We start from the raw sequence: 18045 nt of genomic DNA on the forward strand, positions 1-18045 counted from the left end.
TCTGGTTAGAGGAAAATATGCAAAAAGTTCACCTTGATTCGCCCCTGATGTGGTGACTCTGCTAAATTTTTGATAACATTATTTTCATCTTTCTATAATATATACGTATATTCGAACGACGCATATCTCGTGGATTCTTTGAAATCTTTTATTTCTCATGATAATTTTCGACTCACCTTTGTAACTCGTGAATCGGTCGAACGTCGAATCACAAGTGAACAAGTTTCGCTCGGTACCGTTGCGGCGCAAAGGATCGCGAAATATAATATAGCGATGACGAATATCCGGAAAATCATAATTGGCGTTCTCCACCTACCCCAAGCATTCCGTCGCCGATGGTCAGACTTTGGCTTATTTGAAGAGCTTGAAGACTGACATGTCACGACGGATACGCCACTTGAGTAACGCAAAATCTGCTGTCAGATCTTGTAGGAAATCTGCATCTCAAGATTGATCATCCGACTGCAGAATCGGATTACATACTACCCTCCGTTTCGCTACATGGGACGTCACTATCCTCATTGAAATTCACTCAACAGACACCACATATGAACGACGTTCGGTAATTGAAAGAAAAAAAAAAAATCGTAAATAAACGGGGTGTTGAATGAATGAATTTATCGGAGGATGCTGATTTACTTACAAATCTGTTGTAAATCGGAACCTTCCGGTTACGTAATGAGAAAACTTGCGACGCGTTTGATACCGAATGGGAAGCACTCGCCAGCTGTATGCGAATATATCTGCTCAACTATTATGCAGTGGAAAAGTTTCCATCGGGCTTGTGAGTAAAGAGATTGCATTGACCATAATTACGTATATAACTTGCAATAACGATCCTCCAATCGGCCGATAGTCGTTCCCGTTTTGTTGTTTTTCATTCTGTTCGCGCGGAAGTACGCTCTGCGCGTACAGATGTTTCCTTATCTACGGAAAAAATAGTTATCGAGTTTTTTTTTTTTTTTTTTCTTATTGAAAAAATGGCGATATACTCGGATTTACGGCATAACTTTGTTCGTTGTTTTTTAGCTGACTGTTCGCTTGAGATTATTTCTACAATTGTTACTACCGTAAGTTGACAGTGAGATAAGAAAATTTGCAAAAATTTGGAACGTGCAATCGAACTCTAACATTCTTGCCTACGTAATGAAATTTTAAGAATTGTTCTTATTGCTCAATGCAACTATGATTTATGTTGATTTTGGGTCAATTTTACACCAACCATCGTACCTATCTTTTTTTACTTATACAAACAATAAAAAAATCCAAGTTTTAGTGCCTGTCAGTGGACCACAAACGTGACGTGTGGTTCTTAAAATATATCGATTTAGTTGACGCACAGAAACATCGGGTTACGTACGCACGATCATTATTCAGACAATCGTTATTATTATATTTTTTTTTTATTTAATCATTCCATCATTCATCTTCGTGTTTGTTTTTCATACAAAAAATCTACACACAGCTGCTGTCGGAATAGGGTCTCTTGTTTCAAAATACAGATGCACTGAACAACAATATTTTGTTTAATCATCAGTACGAACTTTACACGACTATAATGCAAGCTATCTGCGATTACTGGGGTGGGGGGATGTGGGGGGCACACACGCTGCGAGGCTTTCGAGCCATTATTACTAACTTTTGATTTCTGTATCTAATGAAATTTTTATATGTATGTACACAACTGATGAAATTCTCGAAAAGCTGTCATCTTCTTTTCGTTATTGGAATATTGACAGCTTCAGCTTTTGTCAAGCACTCGATTGCAACAACAATACTTCGTACGTCATTCACAACAATTTCTTTCATTTTTTTCGTCTAATTAGCGAGTATCGAGCAATTAACAAAAACGTGTCACGAATATAGTTTAATCGAGCGTAACATATAGGTCACCATGTCTCTGAATTATTTCAAATCTAAGGAGTAAGGGCGTCTAAAGATGAAATAAAATTTCAATTTCAACATATAGTGAAAAAATAAATGAAGATGAGACGAGCGTGATGAGGACCTTTTTTGGCAAAAATTTATCAACTTATCAATAACCAGCTACATTAAGTAACAACTTACTATTGTTTGTTTGTTTTTTTTTTTTTGGTTTCACTTTATCAATAACAACAACAACAACAACATCAACAACAACAACAACAACAATAACAACAACACTTCGGGTGAGACTTGGTTGAAGTTGACGTTTTGACATCTGCAAAGGTGGTAGTGTTGAAACACTTTCGAAAAAATTTACCGAAATAAATGTATCATCTGACTCTGCGATCTGTTCGTTTGTTGAATTTCGTTGCCCCGATATAACATTACGTCGAATTTTCGTAAAGCCGCGTGAGCGAATTACATACGATAAACGGTGAGATTTAGAAAAACATTTTCGATGTGAAGACAGCTTACTGCGCGATAATTGAGATTTTATTATACAACAGACCATATAATTCCGACGTATGAGTTGTACGAGAAAAAAAAATAAAAAAAATTTACGAAATAATAAATAATAAAGAACTGTACAACGCAGCATGCTTGTATACATGTAGGTTCTCCGAGCACTTTTTTCGGTTTTATTTATTTATATCATTTTTAATATCACTCTATAGTTTAACGTCATCGTATAGCTCACCCGGGTGCTATTCGTATATACATAACGTAGTATATCTACATAGAAAAAAAAATATACTACACGCGTCGAGGGTATTAGCAACAACTATACCTACGTCTGCAGGTTTTCATCTATTTCTGCTTTCATTTCAATAATTTCTCTGCGTGTTCCTTTTCTTATCAAACTATACTAGGAGGTGTGAACTATTATTCGTTGCGGCTACCGGTGTTCCTTAACTACGGTTTACACTATATGGCTAACCATCTATCGATGTTTTATCTTATTGTGCGCTCGTCGATAACGATCATGATCATGATCATCCTCATAGTCGTCGTCGTCGTCGTCATCGTCGTCGTCGTCATCATCGCTATCATTTAACAATTGATACTAATCGCAACCTGATCGGTGTGTGTGTTAGTCGCATCTTCTTATTTAGAGTTATTACTTCATGCGGAATCACATATGGGACATTATATGATCTCTAACGTGGAATTCGTAATATTATTATTATTACTATTATTCATGGAACATTGTTTAAACGCAGCCGGAATTTCGAATTCAGAATGTTTTCTCTTCTCCTTTTCTCTATACGTCCATGAAATATGTACATATCTATTTTCCGAACGTAAAAACTACTGTACACGCGTGGTTGTCGGTCTCGCCACGATCAGTCGATAACACTTTTAGCTTATTGTTAGCACTATAATAATCTCAACCTCCGCACATCTTTAACATTCGCATATAAACTGTATTGCCAAAGTTTCACATCCTTTGTTCGTTTGTAGGAATCGGGGACTTACCTCATTACAGTCGGGCCCTCGAGTAATCGTTTCAAAAATAGGAACAAAAATGAAAAGAAAAAAAAAAAGAAAATGAAATGAAACGTAATACCGAAAGTTCGTTTTCTTCGTTGTTTCATGTGAACGGTGAAACGTGACTTGTCTGATTGTGAATGGCTTTTCCAACTTCCGAATGGGTGGTAATTTGCCTTCGGACGTACGCTGAGAAAAATAACATTAGATATGGATCGAGAATTTGCCAAAATCGTAATCAGCTCTAGCTCGGTCCCGAACGATTGCAGATCGATAATACTTCTGCTCCAAGAGCGAAGACTCGTGAAAATGTGATCCACGTACAATAGCATCAATATATCACCATTATCGTTGCTGCTGCTGCACCGCCATGTAATAAAAAGATAAAATTTTCAAAAGTATAATTGTATTTAATCATATAGTAATTAGTTTTCAAACTAATGATTCTTTCTGCGCATATCCATCGACGCGATATCGTCAACGGATATAAGTTTCTCGATGGGGATGCAGGACAATTCTCCACCGACGCACGACTGAGGTTGTTGCCATCTGGCTTCTCTTTCCGCTTCCTTGGCCTTCATCTCAGCCTCCTTCGCCCTTCGTTCTTTCAATTTCAATGAAAATATTGCAACTGAACGCGCCCTTTTCATCAGGCTCTGTTTAACCCTAGTTTTCTTGGCCTCGCGTTCCTCCTTCGACGGTTTTTCGTCCTCTTGACTCGAAACGGTTCTACTTGAGTCCGATAACGTCCCTCCGTCTCGTTCTTTTTCGTGATGCATGTGATGAGAGTGACGTTCGCGATGGTCTCGTATTTCCCTGTTTTCCCTATCCCTCTGCTCTTTCAGCTCTCGTTGCTCCTTTTGCTCCCGTTGCTCTTTTTGCTCCCTCTGTTCCCGTTGCTCTCGACGCATTTCCATCTGATGTTGATGCTCCCTCAACTGTTTCTCCGCCATAGCTAGCTCTCGCTCTTTTTCAGGTGAAAATCGGAACTTTTGAACTCTGTGCGCCGTCGCCCAGGGTGGTGCCGACCTGGTTCGCAACAAACAAGTTCCAGGGAAAAAACAAAACACGTATAAAAAATATCATTTTCAAAATTCAAAAAAACTGGAAGCTCGTTTACCTAAGTAAATCGCTATCCGAAGAGGACGCCAGCTCCTTGGAAACGATGCAATCTGTCGAACGACGTAAGGCCAAATCATCGCCGCTTCCGTTTCCGTTTCCGGTTCCGCTGATTTCAGAATCACTCGTTTTCCGGCCTCCAGATTCCAGACCTAATCTTCGGACCCAATCAACGCCTCCGTGGGGTCCTATTGTCAAGTGATGACTGTAATGGTCGCTTCCAGGGGTCGAAGCTGGTTCGCCCGTCAGCCAGTCTCGAGATCTTCTTCCTGAAGAGCCAAAAACTGACAAAATTTTCCAAGCTCTTCGACGTTTCGGACGATCAGTTTTCACTCGTCGACGAACCCACCTCGTTCCCCGCCGGGAATGGAAGCCCTCGGTGTGTTATGGGCTTCGCGGTGCAAGCTTCCGTTATTTCCGGAACCCATGGGGCTTCTCTCACCGGCACTGCCCGGAGTTCCGGGAGTTTCCAGAGTCGGTGGCGTTTCCGCGATTCTCGGAACAAAGGTGGCACTCGGCGTCGGAGGATTGCTCGGAGTTTGAGCGGATGACGCCATTCCGGGCGTTCCCGGTTGGCTAGAACAAGCCGAGTCGTCGTCATTTTTTGATATATCGAGGGATTCCTGGTCTTCCTCACCGTCCGCTGGACTGACCACGAAACGCCCTGATGTAAAAAGAGAAAAATTATTGAAATGCGTCGTTGAGGCGAGAAAAATGTTTGGTGTTCGTCTCTTATTTTTATCGCAGTTTTCCGCCCCTCTTTCCAATAATTCGAACTTGGCTTGTAATCGTGCCAGAGGAGGTACTTGACAATTTACTCGAGATAAATAATCGCGCGTTGTTGTCGTGGAAACAAGATCTATAGATAGTTAAAAATTGACCGGGGGATTCGTGCTGAGTTCGGAGAGGAGTTTTTTTTTTTTTTTTTGGCGTAACGTACTTCTGTTCAAGTTCCATTTTTCACGCGGACGCTTAGAGCCGTTCGTTATTATCTGAATAAACACTCCCCAGTGGGAGTGATAAAAGCTGTTTCAATATTAATTATCATTAAACGGTATAAATTTGCCTCCGTTTATTGTATCGTTAGCCCTGTCAGCAGAATATATTTCAATAACGATTCAAGGTTGTTTGCACTGCGTAATGTCGTGCAAGTAAAAGTAATCCTGAGGCTCACGAGTACAGCGATTAAAAACTGATTATGAGTATACGACGACGTTCGCTTGGATTTTCAACGTTCCGTACCTATAACGGTTTGGGGCTGTTGCTCCGGTGAGGGTGTCGAAGATAGTCGCCTGACCGCCTCCCGTCTCAGAAATTCGACCTTGGCCATCTCGGTGGCGACCCAACTTGGAATATCCGGAATCACGCAGACGATCACGAATCTAATAGCTAGCATAATGTGCTCCAGGGCGACGATGAGAAGAATGGTCTGCGTCGCCGACATCTCGGGGAACATTCTTTGCACTTGACCGCTTAAACTGATCAGAGCGCAGTTAACGAGAATCGCCACGAGGCCCATCGCCTCCATCGCGTTCTGTGGGGCAAAAAATAAAATCGGGAAAAAAGTTTTACTTCTACAGACACACACACGTAATCATAAATATCGAAAGTTCTACACCGCGTATATTCGACTCCCCCGTGACGCGTAGATATTCCTTCGAACGTCAAAAGTTGGACGTTGAATTATTATCATTTTTTTCCTTACCTGCCAAGTCCCGATGTTCGAAACTCTTCTACCGAAGGGTCGTTGAAGAACGAAACAGAGTTTGAACGCATCTCCGCGAAGTTCGAGTAAGTTTCCAAGTAGAGCGGCTACGGCGGCGAGTGGAAACGCCGATGAAAATAGGCAGACGTAACCGAGCTGCGACAGCATTTCCAGGTGCTCCGAAAATGCTCCGTCGTACTAAACGAACGGACAAGAAAAATTACTAATAGCGGCCTAATTCGTTAGATTATAATTTGCTCTTCTAACCGAGTACTCTAATGTGCTTCTGTATTTTTTCCTATACAGTTTTTAGTTTTTCTTTTTTGTGGAAGCGCGGAATACCTACAGTGCAGGTAATTAGTGCGCCAACAAGGGTGGTAAATAAAAAAGTAGGTATACGTATTTCATGTGAAGAAAAATAGCTGGCGATTGTACCGACGATAATTACCGCAATGATATTTTTTTATTTCGTATTTATTAAGCTTAGATAATTAATGAGATGGAAAATTACCTTTTTGGGGGAGACCTGCGTGTCGGTGAACGGTGAAAAATGCAAAAATCATTAAAATGAATAGCGCAAAATAACATCTGACGAACGAACACGAGACGATTGTACGTACACTGAAAATATTTATAATGATCAGCGCGAAAATTTTATGGTGATGAAAAAAAATAAAAAATATTCAAACTTAAAAATAAAATGATATCGTGACATCGTACCGCGAGAAAGAAAAATTATCGTACCAATATATCTAATATGCAACCAAAGTAAAAAAAACTGTGAATAGTTTCGCCAGCTGCATATGGAATTGTGTGTCTAAATATACTTGACAACCTCCCCCTCTATGTCATGCATTCGTGCTTTTTCTATGCAACTTTTTACAGGTGAATTAGCGGTAGTGAGAGTTGGACACGAATTCGATTCTTTGCGAGTTAAAAAAAAATTCACGTCCATTTACCACTTATGCTCGGTGAATCATTGCTTCGAATTTTCAAGTGATTGAGTCGTAAATAATAATAACGATAAAAAGAAAATTCAACAATCATCTAACGAGTCTACAGATCAAACCTTCAAGGCAATCTCACTAAGTAGGAAATTTGAGGGGTCTCCTACTCTATACAGTGAGCTCTCCAGCTCCGCTTGGCTGACGTTTCGTTTTCCCTTGTTTCGATTATCCTCCTTGGAATCATCCTCTGCAGCGTTTTTTTTCTGTTCCTTTGATTCCCTCGCGGCACCCTCGGAAACCGAACTTGGGACTTCTTCCCCCGGTGGCGGTCTCGCTTCGCTCGGACTCAGGGCTCCGAATAATTCGAAACTCAGGCGAGCGAGGCGTAATTGTTCGACCAGATAGGGAACGGCCGATTCTTTTAGGTTGCCGATCACTTGACGTGCGATTAAAAGAGCGGCTAATTGCTGAAAGGATACCAAGTTTCATTAATCTCTTATTTCTTCTCTCCTCGTTCCAATTAGTTCACAATTTACGCCGATTACCTCCTTCAATCTTTCTTGATCTTGCAGATAAAATGCGATGTAGAATAGCGATAAGAAGGAGTTGACGAACTGAAACTGAAGAAAAAATTTGTCAGAAATGCGTAAAAAAATTACAAAAGATCGGACGTCGATGTTGAAGATTATCAATAATAATACGATGGAATGTGTGTTTTTTCTTCAATTTTTCCTTTCGTTATGTACACGACTTAATCATCGTTTGTGATATCATCTGGTCTCTCGTCGTATAACAATTATTATTGGCACTGGAGGTAAAAAAAAAATATATATATATACATATATTTTTCACGTGCAGTGACACAGACAGCCAGAGACCTTGATAAGTGTACGCTACAGCTACGTCGAGGAAAAATAAATGATTGTAGGTCATACAAAAGACAACGAAAACATATGTAGATAATAATTATACTAGGTAAATTTCTAGAAATGTTAACGTCAAAACTACAATATCTGTATTGCGACGCTGTGAGTAATTACGACGAGCGATAATGTCGCGTAATTTTTCATGGCTTTCTACGATGGGCGGAAAAAAGTCCTAATGATTTTAGGGTTTAGTCGAAACAAACTGAAGAAATACAACACACAATATCGGTGATGATAAAAAAAAAAAAAAAACTTGCACGTCACATTTATAAAGTTATATAAAATAAATATATATAAATGTTTTTTTTTTTTTATTTTTTTTTTTTTTAATCAAGCTAAGATTATTTCTCATTTACCAGTGCCACTTTGCAGATCAGATGATTCTCATATTCGGTGTCGAGCCGATAGTTTTCTGCGTCCAAAACATACAAAAATAATAAATACTATCTAACGATAGGCATGTTATAGATTAGTTTGAAATCTAGTTGTTTTTTTTTTTTTCTCTTTCTTTCCTCAAACTTTGAATTTTATATGGTTGCAAGAAGGGATATAATGTGCACGTATTACGTTCAATGTCTTCTACGATATAATTTAAAATACATGTATGTATTTTTTTTTAATTGCAATACAAATAAATACAGGGAACGTGGTTACGTGTGAAAAAAGAGGGGTACTTTTAATTGGAAAAATATGGACTGTGAGAATAAAATAAACGGATCGATTCAATGTACCCTCCTTTTACCAACGTTTTCTGAAATACCAGCAACTTTGAATATGTAGAAAAAACCACGCGATTTTTACAATAAATCTGCAGCTACTCGTGAAATCTCAAGTACCTATATACCTACAACGTATCGTGATAAATAATTTGTATTGATTAAGACTACGTATTAAGAATAATCCAGGCAGTAAAAGTATCATCTGTACAATAAAACGGTTATCTTAATTTCTATTTCCGTTCTAATTTCGATAAAATCGTGCAATCGACTCGATAATGTCGGCTGTCATATTACACGAAAAAGTGTTGAATGATAAGCTATCCAGAATGTAGTACACCTATCGATTTACACCCGTTTGAATTTCTTTACCCAGTTATTCTCGTGTACTGTGGTATAGACAAATAAGAATGTAGGGGTGTAAACCGAGCCGGAAATCGAGCGAACGTATCTACCAGGTATAATTTATATATTTATGTCAACCCCACTTACGCGTTCCACTACAACCGACAACGTAGTTCTTGCTACGCGTGTACCGACGTTTTTTTTAAATAAGAGCAACAACAGCGATAATAACAATGACAATATGGCTCTAGGAATAGAAGAGTATTTGAAAAATGAAAGAAAAATACACAATGTGATTTTGAAGTCAAGCGATCGTTTCTATAGGTAGTTGCGAATGGGCGAAAAGTAGAAGAAATCAAAGAATTATTTTCCAAGCTGTTATTCGCTGTATAATCGTCATACGCACCCATGTCATTGAGAAATACAGCGACCTTGAAATAAGCCTCGTCCATAAGGGTGATGACCACCGCGAGAAGAACCTTCGGTACGTAACTCAACCAGAAACCGTAACCGGCAGATTCGAGTCCCGCGTCCCACCAGTCCTGAAGAGAAAATGAAGGAATGCGAGTATCGGGAATAGGAGTATCGCTAATAAATATGACGACGGTGCCCCGAAAGAAGTTGGCTAAGTATTTTCGGCGTTAAACATTAAAAAAATTTCTCGAAACACAAGAGAGGGCGTTCGTCGAATAGTTAAAAAAACTCACCTGTATTTGGAAGCTTAGAATCATGACTACGAAGACGAAAAATAGGCACAAAGCGACGACTGGTACGCTGACGAAGTATCGAAAAACATTGCGTCTCCACGTTGGATAGGTCGGTTCCAGTCGTCCGGTGACCGGCGATCTCTCCAATGTACCCTGTAGGAGAAAAGGGGAAAAAAAAAAAAACAAATCGTCCTTCGGCTTTTGCGATCTCGATTCGGCGATAAAAAGATGGCGAATATTTACAGTGAAGAGCGGCCGTGGTTCTACCAACAAATCGTCACGTTGGTCGAGAGTTCCCCAACGGTAGGCGAGCTCAGCACCTCGTCTTTTCCACGTTTCGAGATAAACCGTTGCCCAGATAACGTTGAAAATTGAAAATAAAACGTAGGCCACATCCTCCACCGCCTGGTTCCGCCCGATGATGCCGACCTGGTCGAAAGAGAGGGGAGGAAAAAGGCGAGTGTTATATCGGTGAGAAAAAGGACCAACGGAACGACAGAAGAAAAAGAAAATTCAGATCAGGAGAAAAAGTGATGCCAATTACCCAGTATATGACACCCACAGCAGCCGGAACTATAAGGGCGGTGGTGTAATGGCCGAGCCAAGCAAAATACATGGTAATCTTAACGCCGAAGTAACGACAAATGTCGTCCAGTGGTTGAGGACTCAGGAAAGCCCTCACCCACGTTCTCTGGAGTTTTTCTAAAGCTGGTAACTCGTGAAGTGGAAAAACCTGCGAATCGTGATAATTCATATCAGGGTGCAAGGGTTATCAAAGATTGGCTATTTCTCATTACTTTCAAAGTAGAATATCGCATGTGTTTTTTTTTTTTATTCCATGTTTTTCGATCACATGGGAAAAATGTTTGGAAACAAATTGAACGAAAGAAAAATGAAAAAAAAAAAAACAACGACAAAGCGAAGCCAATCAGAGGATATAGCGACGGCAAATTTTAAATTCGACGTATAATAATTCATACTTGTGAAATAACCCCAGCCGATATACATTTTGGTACGATGGCTTGTCCCTCGATAAGTTTCAGTCCCGGTAAACTGTGGAGATCTTGTTGTCCCGCCCTCAGTGTGTGAAGCAGATGGAGTACGAGGGACTGTCGTTCCTGGGTGGTAAAGAAGCGTGATTCGTCGTCGCTACCCTCAAAAAAACTCGCTTCGGTACCGACGAATTCTTTAAGACCACCTCCAAACTCCTGACGTAGCGTTTTCGGTAAGTGGACCTCTTCCGCTGCCTTCAGGAGTCTATCGCCGATAAAATAATGTAGAAAAAAAAAGAAACGAGAGGAAAAACGAAGAAAGAATCTCTGGTTAGAAGCTAGCAAGGTTTTTTATGGATCTTCCGTGCGTTACATCATCGTTTTTTTAATAGCCGAATGAAAATTCAATTCCCACGAGTTTGACTGGGTTTGAATTTCTTCGAAACATCTTGAATTCGTCCGCCAGAAGAGCGAACTCCGCTAGACGAAAACAACTAAGCAGTTATCGGCAAAGTTTAATTAAAAATCACCCAGCGTCCGTGTTTTTTGATTCTGTTTGCGGATCTTATAACGGTGTACGGTATACAGGTGTTGACACTGATTGGACGGAAATTAAACACCTGCATACAGTTAAAAGTACTCGGTAAAAGTTGAGAGCGTGCAAATTACCGATTAGGAAAAAAAATGAAAAAAGTGTCCAGTGGCAAAGGAGAGCGTGAACGAGGTAGAAAAGTTTTATATATATATATTTACACCGGGAACGGAGCGGTTAGATAAAAACCGTAGCTGTCAGATGAGGTGTGATGTCGTACGTGGACAACGAGTCCCGGAGTTCCAGCTCTTAGTCTCCCTAAAAGCCACATTAACGTCTCGTCCCGGGCGCCGTTTGGGAACATCACCACCACGTCGCATTCCTACCGAAAAGGGAAGAAAAAAAGTGAAACAACGAGAGAAGATCATTCCTGAAGATCATTGCTCCGCGCTCGCAACTTCCTTTGTTCGTCGATCGTTATACTTGATGCGGAAATTGTAGTCCGAGCCAATTAATGGTAAATCAGGTGAAGGCATTCCACGTCGATTTGATCACAGATGGGCAACGGCGATAGTCCTTTTTTTCGAGCATTTCTAGAGCGACAGAGACGCCCCGCTCTTCACGAATGAATGAATCGTTGACGGGTTTTTTGGATGATTAAACCAAAAAAAAAAGAATAAAAAAACTTATCTGGAATAAATGAGTGTTGAGGTGTCGAATGTGGGTTGAATCGAGCTTCGATCAATGATGGCGTAATTGTGGTATATGCGGGTGTATATAGGGTCGGTGGTTAATGATGAAAAAATAAGTCGAAGAATATAATGAATCGAAATAAACGAATGCAGCAAGTTCTCTGCATCAATTACACGTAACAGAAACTCTCCGAGTTCAATACCAGGTTTTGAATCCTGGCACGCCCGAGATAACGTTGTCTTGGCAGACTCCCAATTTCGTGGAACATAGATATATAGCATATACGTATATATATATATATATATGTATCGCACACTTAGGTATATATCTACATACCTAACGTACCTATATATACATACGTTGAACAAACGCGGGTGTTTGTATATGTCGGCAATGTACTACCTTGGTTACTCTGGATTCTCCGGATCGACCGATCTTATTATACAAAGAGAGCAATTGGCAACCGAAATTATGCCCGATGACTTGCGACCCTTTAGGTACCTTCAGTTTCCGAATTACGAATATTACGTAGTTGGGCACCATCTGCGGTAGAACGTTATCCGTGTCAATTATTCGGTCAGGTTTTTTCAAATTTTTTCCATTCGTTGAAATATTTTTTTCGCGAAATTTTTCAATTCCTCTCAAGTTTATAAGTGCGAAAAGCATTTAATCTCTTCATTCCAATCCGAACGAATGGTTCGTGAAATTTGCAACGTTCTGCGGGGCTTTTCGGTTGAATCAAATAAATCAAATTCCACTCTGATTTCCAAATACAGAAATTCGGAATATCGGATCTCGTATTACGGTGTAGGAGAATTGGACGAGAAAAATAAAAAAAATTAGCATGAATTTTGCAATTCTAATATCGTAGTTATATGGGTTTGGATTCAGCGACCTCGCAAAAACCATCGGACCACGTAACCTATTATAATTTCACGAAAATTCATCGCGGTAAAATGTAGCTGTATAGGTTTTTATGTTTTCATACTTTTTTTTTTCAATTCATTTTCTGGCCATTCCGATTTTCTCGAAATTCAGAAACGGTGCATAAGGTCTGCCAACATTTTCCAAGGTTCGTGACCTTTAAACGGGTCAAAAAGCTGCTCTCAAATTACATCGTTCGAGGAACATGATCCTCGCCGGTATCCCACCGAAAGTTGTGGAGCGGGCAAAAAAAAAAAACAAAAAAAAACGCTCATAACATCTCCGATGTGTTCAATCGTTTAACCATGTTGAAATTTTTGTTGAAAATATCCGTAATTACGCTGTAAATCTCGAGCGAATTTTGCACCTCTTGTAATAAATTAGCAATGTTAATTCGTTCGACTGGATGATGATTTTCGCGCGTTCTTCGTCAGAAATATTCAAATTACTTTCACACCCGGTTCTGTAGCGATTTGAAATTTCGGGGCTTACGTTCCCCGATAACGGAGAAAAACGAACAATGAAAAACGAAAATAAGAAAATTATTCTTCGAGTTACAAAAAATATTGACTCGATCCGATTTCGCAACCGTTCGTAAATCGCGCTTCTCGCAAAACTCGTCCGCGCGAGGGCATGGAGGGAAAAAAAAATGAATGAAATTTTATTTACTTTTTTTCTTTTTAATTCTCCGTACACCTGCGCGAAATTATCCGTCTATCGGAACGTTATTATTCGATATTCGAATGCAAATTCTAGCGGGGTATATTTTTTTTCATCGTTGACAATTGTTGCGAGGCCGGAGGCACGGCTCGTACGGAGTGACACACTCCGAATCGATACAACGTTTCCGCTTAACGAACTCGAGATTCGTCATGACACAAAGCTGTCCCGTGAGCGTATCTCTACGGTATACCTATACACACGTTTAACCGCGGGAAAGTTTGCGGGATAAACGCGGGAATATCGGAGATCGGTAATCGATTTTTACTATTATTCGCGGAATTCCCTGGTTTCACGCTTTCCCCACAAAAAGCGCGCGCTGTACAAGATATTACCTAATGCACGCTCGTACTCAAATAAACCCGTGTACCCAGCTGCGGTGTATAAATTATATCTGTAACGCAATGAATCATAAGAGATAAATCGGAAGAAAAAACTTTTAAACTAAATTTCGAAGAAGTAAAAAAAGGACATTAACAAGTGAGTATACGGATGTGAAAGCTCACGGTGGATTCTAAACTTATAAAAATTTTACGGCGCAACCGTTTTTTAGTTTCTTAGTTTATCTCTTTTTTTTCTGTAGTTTTAGCTTTCCTTCCGTCAATATTTGCTCGGTATAAATGTTGATAATGCAAGGTAAATAGGTACAAGGTATTACGGAGATAGATAAGACGTAAGTTACAAACACTAACGCCTGAATTCCTGATTCCGGCGACTAAATAATTTTCTCAAAGTATCCGAAATTGTACGCCGCTTTTGAAAAATTCGACAAATAGATATGGACATTACGTAGCCATTATCATTATCTGTTCGGTCTAGACTCCGTAAGTCAAGCGTATCTACATTATCGCAAAGACATCGATATTGAAACGCTATCCGTTCGGTCTAAAATCTGTGTGTCAATCGTATCCAGATTATCGCACAGATATCGAAATTTAAATGACACTTCGTAGAAATTGATAAACTTGCACGCGAAATTCTACTTATAGAGTAGAAATTTTGGCCCAACAGCTTTTCATACACGTTGCTAATTGCTGATAATTTTTTTTTCACCCACACGTGCGTACAACGAATATTATGGATTATACGAAAAAAAAAAAAAAAAATGCTGAGATCATCGATCGAAATTTATAAATCACATTGTAAGTCCTACGAACGAACCTGCGTTGGCACTTTTTGTATCCATAGGCGGCGGGGGGTCATCAGATGACCCGTGCATGGTATTTTGCGTCTCAAGAGACGCGAGGCTGAAATCAATTCAGAGAACATTGATTAGACGGGTGGTAGTTATTCCCTTGCCGCGATATAATGCTTCTTGTAATTCCGCTACCGGCTGTCGCCGGAATTATTAGAAAATTCGTGACACGGTTGCGTAATAAATTTTATTTGTTTTTTTTTTTTCCCCCCCCTTTTTTCTCTTCTCCGATTACATTACACAACAATTTGGTATTGCGTAAGCATTTCGTTTCTGGGACGTTTGAAACGAAGGAAAATAAAGGAGTGTATGAATGTGTTTTTTGTTTTTTTTTTGTCTGAAAAACCGACTCAATCGACATCGACCGATCGGGAACGTCGTTCGTTCGAGATAATTAATTCGGAAAACTTTGCTGATTAGTACAAATCACGAAATCCAACCGTGTCCGGTTATTGAAGTTGATTTCTTTTTTAAAATTCGGCAATTTAATTTTTGGGAATTCGAACTTTCGTTTACGTTTTACGCAGCATCGCTTTAAGATCACGATTGCCGACATCAATACCGAGTGTTTTATACCTCGCGAACTTTAACCCGCGCGGCGCTATACAGATTGGAGCGTGGAATGTACTGCCAATAATTCTTGACCTCCTTGCACTGCAGTTACTTCCTACAAAACGTGATTAGATTCTTGCTTTCTTTATTTCCTTGTTTCCTTTCTGCTTTCTCACCCTTTTTGTGCATTGTTTCTCGAATCTCGATTCTGTGCTCATGTTTTTTGTTCAATTTTTTTTTGTTTTTTTTTTTCTGTTCTTTTCTGAAAACCAAAAGATCATCGCGATACTATGCCGTACGCCCATACTTTAAACGGATGCAAATTGTGTAACGCGAAAAATTTCTCGAGCTTCGCAGGTAATTTGAGGATTTCGCATCAGATATTCGAACTGTATTGTTTTTGAATTATGATTTTCAATCTGGAGCTTGGCGATACGATGCGAAAAAATTAAAATCTCGAACGTTTACATACAGTGACAACGATAAAATTGAACTTAAATAAGTTACGACTGAATTTCAAGTGAACTCCGATGCAGGCAACCTGAAACGGCCACATAAAATATACATCCGCGGATATATGAAATAGATTCTGCAGCAGACTTTCGAGTATTGCGTAACTTTTACCTCGATATTACAACCTGTTATATTTTTGGAATTATGTGCAACGTGTATAGCACTGTATACGCGTATTGTACCATAATACGGGAAGTTAGAAGTGGGTTCGATTCTAGAGGAATTAAAAAAATAATTACAAACCAACCTTACCCGAATAGATGTAACGGTGATTGATGCGAAGAAATGAATTAGAATAAAAAACAAAGTTCTCAAAAACTCTTCAAAGTTGAGAAATTGAATTAGAGAAACAATCAAGGGACGCGTAAGAAACAAAAAAAAAATAAATAAAATAAAATAAAGTAGAACTATTTCAATCTTGAAAAGTTAATGTTTGAAAAAAAGAGAGACGGCGGTAATCGGGCAAACTTTAAGCACTGAGGAACCGTTAACTATTCATATTTTTTTTTTTTTCCGTTCCTCTTTTTTGCTCGTTATTAATGAACCGGGCTTATTAGACGCTCTCTTTAAAGTCAAAGGGCAGCACACGCTGTCGGCTGTGTTCGGGGCAAGCGATGAAGGAAAGGAAGGAGCTTTTCATCCATCACCTATTCATGTGGTAAAGCTCGCATGCTTCGAGGTGAAGTTCTACCTATACTGCGTACATAGTTTGACATGATAAGGCGCGTATTTTCGTAACGCACGAAAGCAGCCTAGGCGGCGCCGAATTCGTCTAGCTATAACAGAAAATAAGCTAAAAAACTAAATAATGTACGAAAAAGAAAGAGGAATAGGAGAATAACACGCGTACCTTCACGAAACACGAATTTCAACCCTTAATTTTCTAGTTCACTGTCGAAAAATAGGAAATTAAAAAATCGGCACTGTAAAATAATCCTGCCAAATACTTTAGTGTGAAAAAGTGCCTAAATATCGTCGTTACGATATCGATTCGACAGTTTAGTAGAAGATTAAAAATATTGACTCTATATTTTTGTTTATAATTGAATGTACGGAGATTTTGCAAACGAAAATTCACTGTTGTTAAGTTGTTTCTATTTTTTTTTTTTTACATTTTTTAGCCTTTAGGATTATACAGGAACAACAAAAAAGGGACGAAAAAAAGGAAGCGTCATTCTTTGAACAGAATTGTTAACGACAACAGAATAACACTGTCGATCATTTCATTTTTGTTATATATTTGTAAAATATTGCAAGAGGAAGAGACGCGTTATTAACGATTGATCACACGTAAAATTGATCTGAAATCGTCATCTAGATAGTGGTGAAATCCTTAGGAGAAATAAAACGATTTATAAGTATACCGCGACGTAACCGCCCCGAAGTTATAGTACGTGTAGGTATACACGAATGTCCGAAGAACGAAATGTGCGAGAATCGGACGAACGTAAAAGGTGAGAACCAAGCAAGTTGAAGAAAACCTCGATCCTCGTTCGAATATGCGCAAAATATCGCAATTATTGTTTATTACTATTGTTGTTATTTCGTTAACCGAGCGCTCACCTTTGTCAAGAGTCTCTTTGGCGGCGTGGATCACTTTTCTTCTTCTTAAACCTCCTGATTCGCTCGACGAAGATGTTGGATTAATCGCTGCGTCACCGCAAACATTATCGCACTCATTTTTAATATCTGTACCGCGATTTATTTTTATTGGGGTTGACCCCTCGCCGCCTGACATGCTGCTGTCCCGGTAAACAGGACAACCTAAGGTCCTTCTTTTAGGACCTTAAAGTTTATACTGAAACCATAACGCTTCGGGAAATACAAGCGGAGCCGCACCACCAGTGCAAGGGTTGCGCGTATCATCATCTGAGCATCGTCAAAAAATTTTACTCAAACGCCATCTAACGGGGGGTGAACTAAACCAACCGGCGATCAATGAACGCACTTCGATATAACCAACTCTCTTGTTCCTCTCTGGTTTGAAATGAACGTATTATAACTACCTATGGGGTGCACCAATCGACTTTTTTCAACACAGATGA

General features: G+C 39.5%; 2 protein-coding genes across 5 annotated transcripts in view; both read right to left on the reverse strand.

Moving 5' to 3' along the window:
* The window catches only part of LOC105689818, a 13880-nt gene extending 13098 nt beyond the window's left edge, over positions 1-782 (reverse strand). The window contains exon 1 of the mRNA XM_012407127.3: positions 644-782. The gene's annotated coding sequence lies outside the window, so the exon portion shown is untranslated. The remainder of the gene's footprint in view (positions 1-643) is intronic.
* LOC105689924 (anoctamin-8) overlaps positions 1-17845 on the reverse strand; it is an 18543-nt gene extending 698 nt beyond the window's left edge. Inside the window, exons 1-17 of one of the 4 annotated variants that reach the window (XM_048652475.1) lie at positions 17564-17843; positions 14902-14987; positions 11625-11785; positions 10860-11136; positions 10424-10612; positions 10123-10308; positions 9880-10032; positions 9579-9714; positions 8468-8523; positions 7731-7805; positions 7308-7652; positions 6239-6436; positions 5776-6067; positions 4883-5197; positions 4535-4802; positions 2718-4443; positions 177-927 (exon numbers count right to left, since the gene is read on the reverse strand). In XM_048652475.1, coding sequence (XP_048508432.1) covers positions 3852-4443; positions 4535-4802; positions 4883-5197; positions 5776-6067; positions 6239-6436; positions 7308-7652; positions 7731-7805; positions 8468-8523; positions 9579-9714; positions 9880-10032; positions 10123-10308; positions 10424-10612; positions 10860-11136; positions 11625-11785; positions 14902-14987; positions 17564-17738 — 3504 coding nt within the window. In that variant the 5' untranslated portion in view covers positions 17739-17843 and the 3' untranslated portion in view covers positions 177-927; positions 2718-3851. Of the gene's footprint in view, positions 1-176; positions 928-2717; positions 4444-4534; positions 4803-4882; positions 5198-5775; positions 6068-6238; positions 6437-7307; positions 7653-7730; positions 7806-8467; positions 8524-9578; positions 9715-9879; positions 10309-10423; positions 10613-10859; positions 11137-11624; positions 11786-14901; positions 14988-17563 lie in introns of all 4 variants that reach the window. The other 3 variants (XM_048652472.1, XM_048652471.1, XM_048652473.1) reach the window with 3 other exon arrangements.
* Positions 17846-18045: the final 200 nt, after the last annotated feature.

The sequence above is a fragment of the Athalia rosae genome, chromosome 3, assembly GCF_917208135.1.
Source record: "Athalia rosae chromosome 3, iyAthRosa1.1, whole genome shotgun sequence".
NCBI classification, from domain to species: Eukaryota; Metazoa; Arthropoda; class Insecta; order Hymenoptera; family Athaliidae; genus Athalia; species Athalia rosae.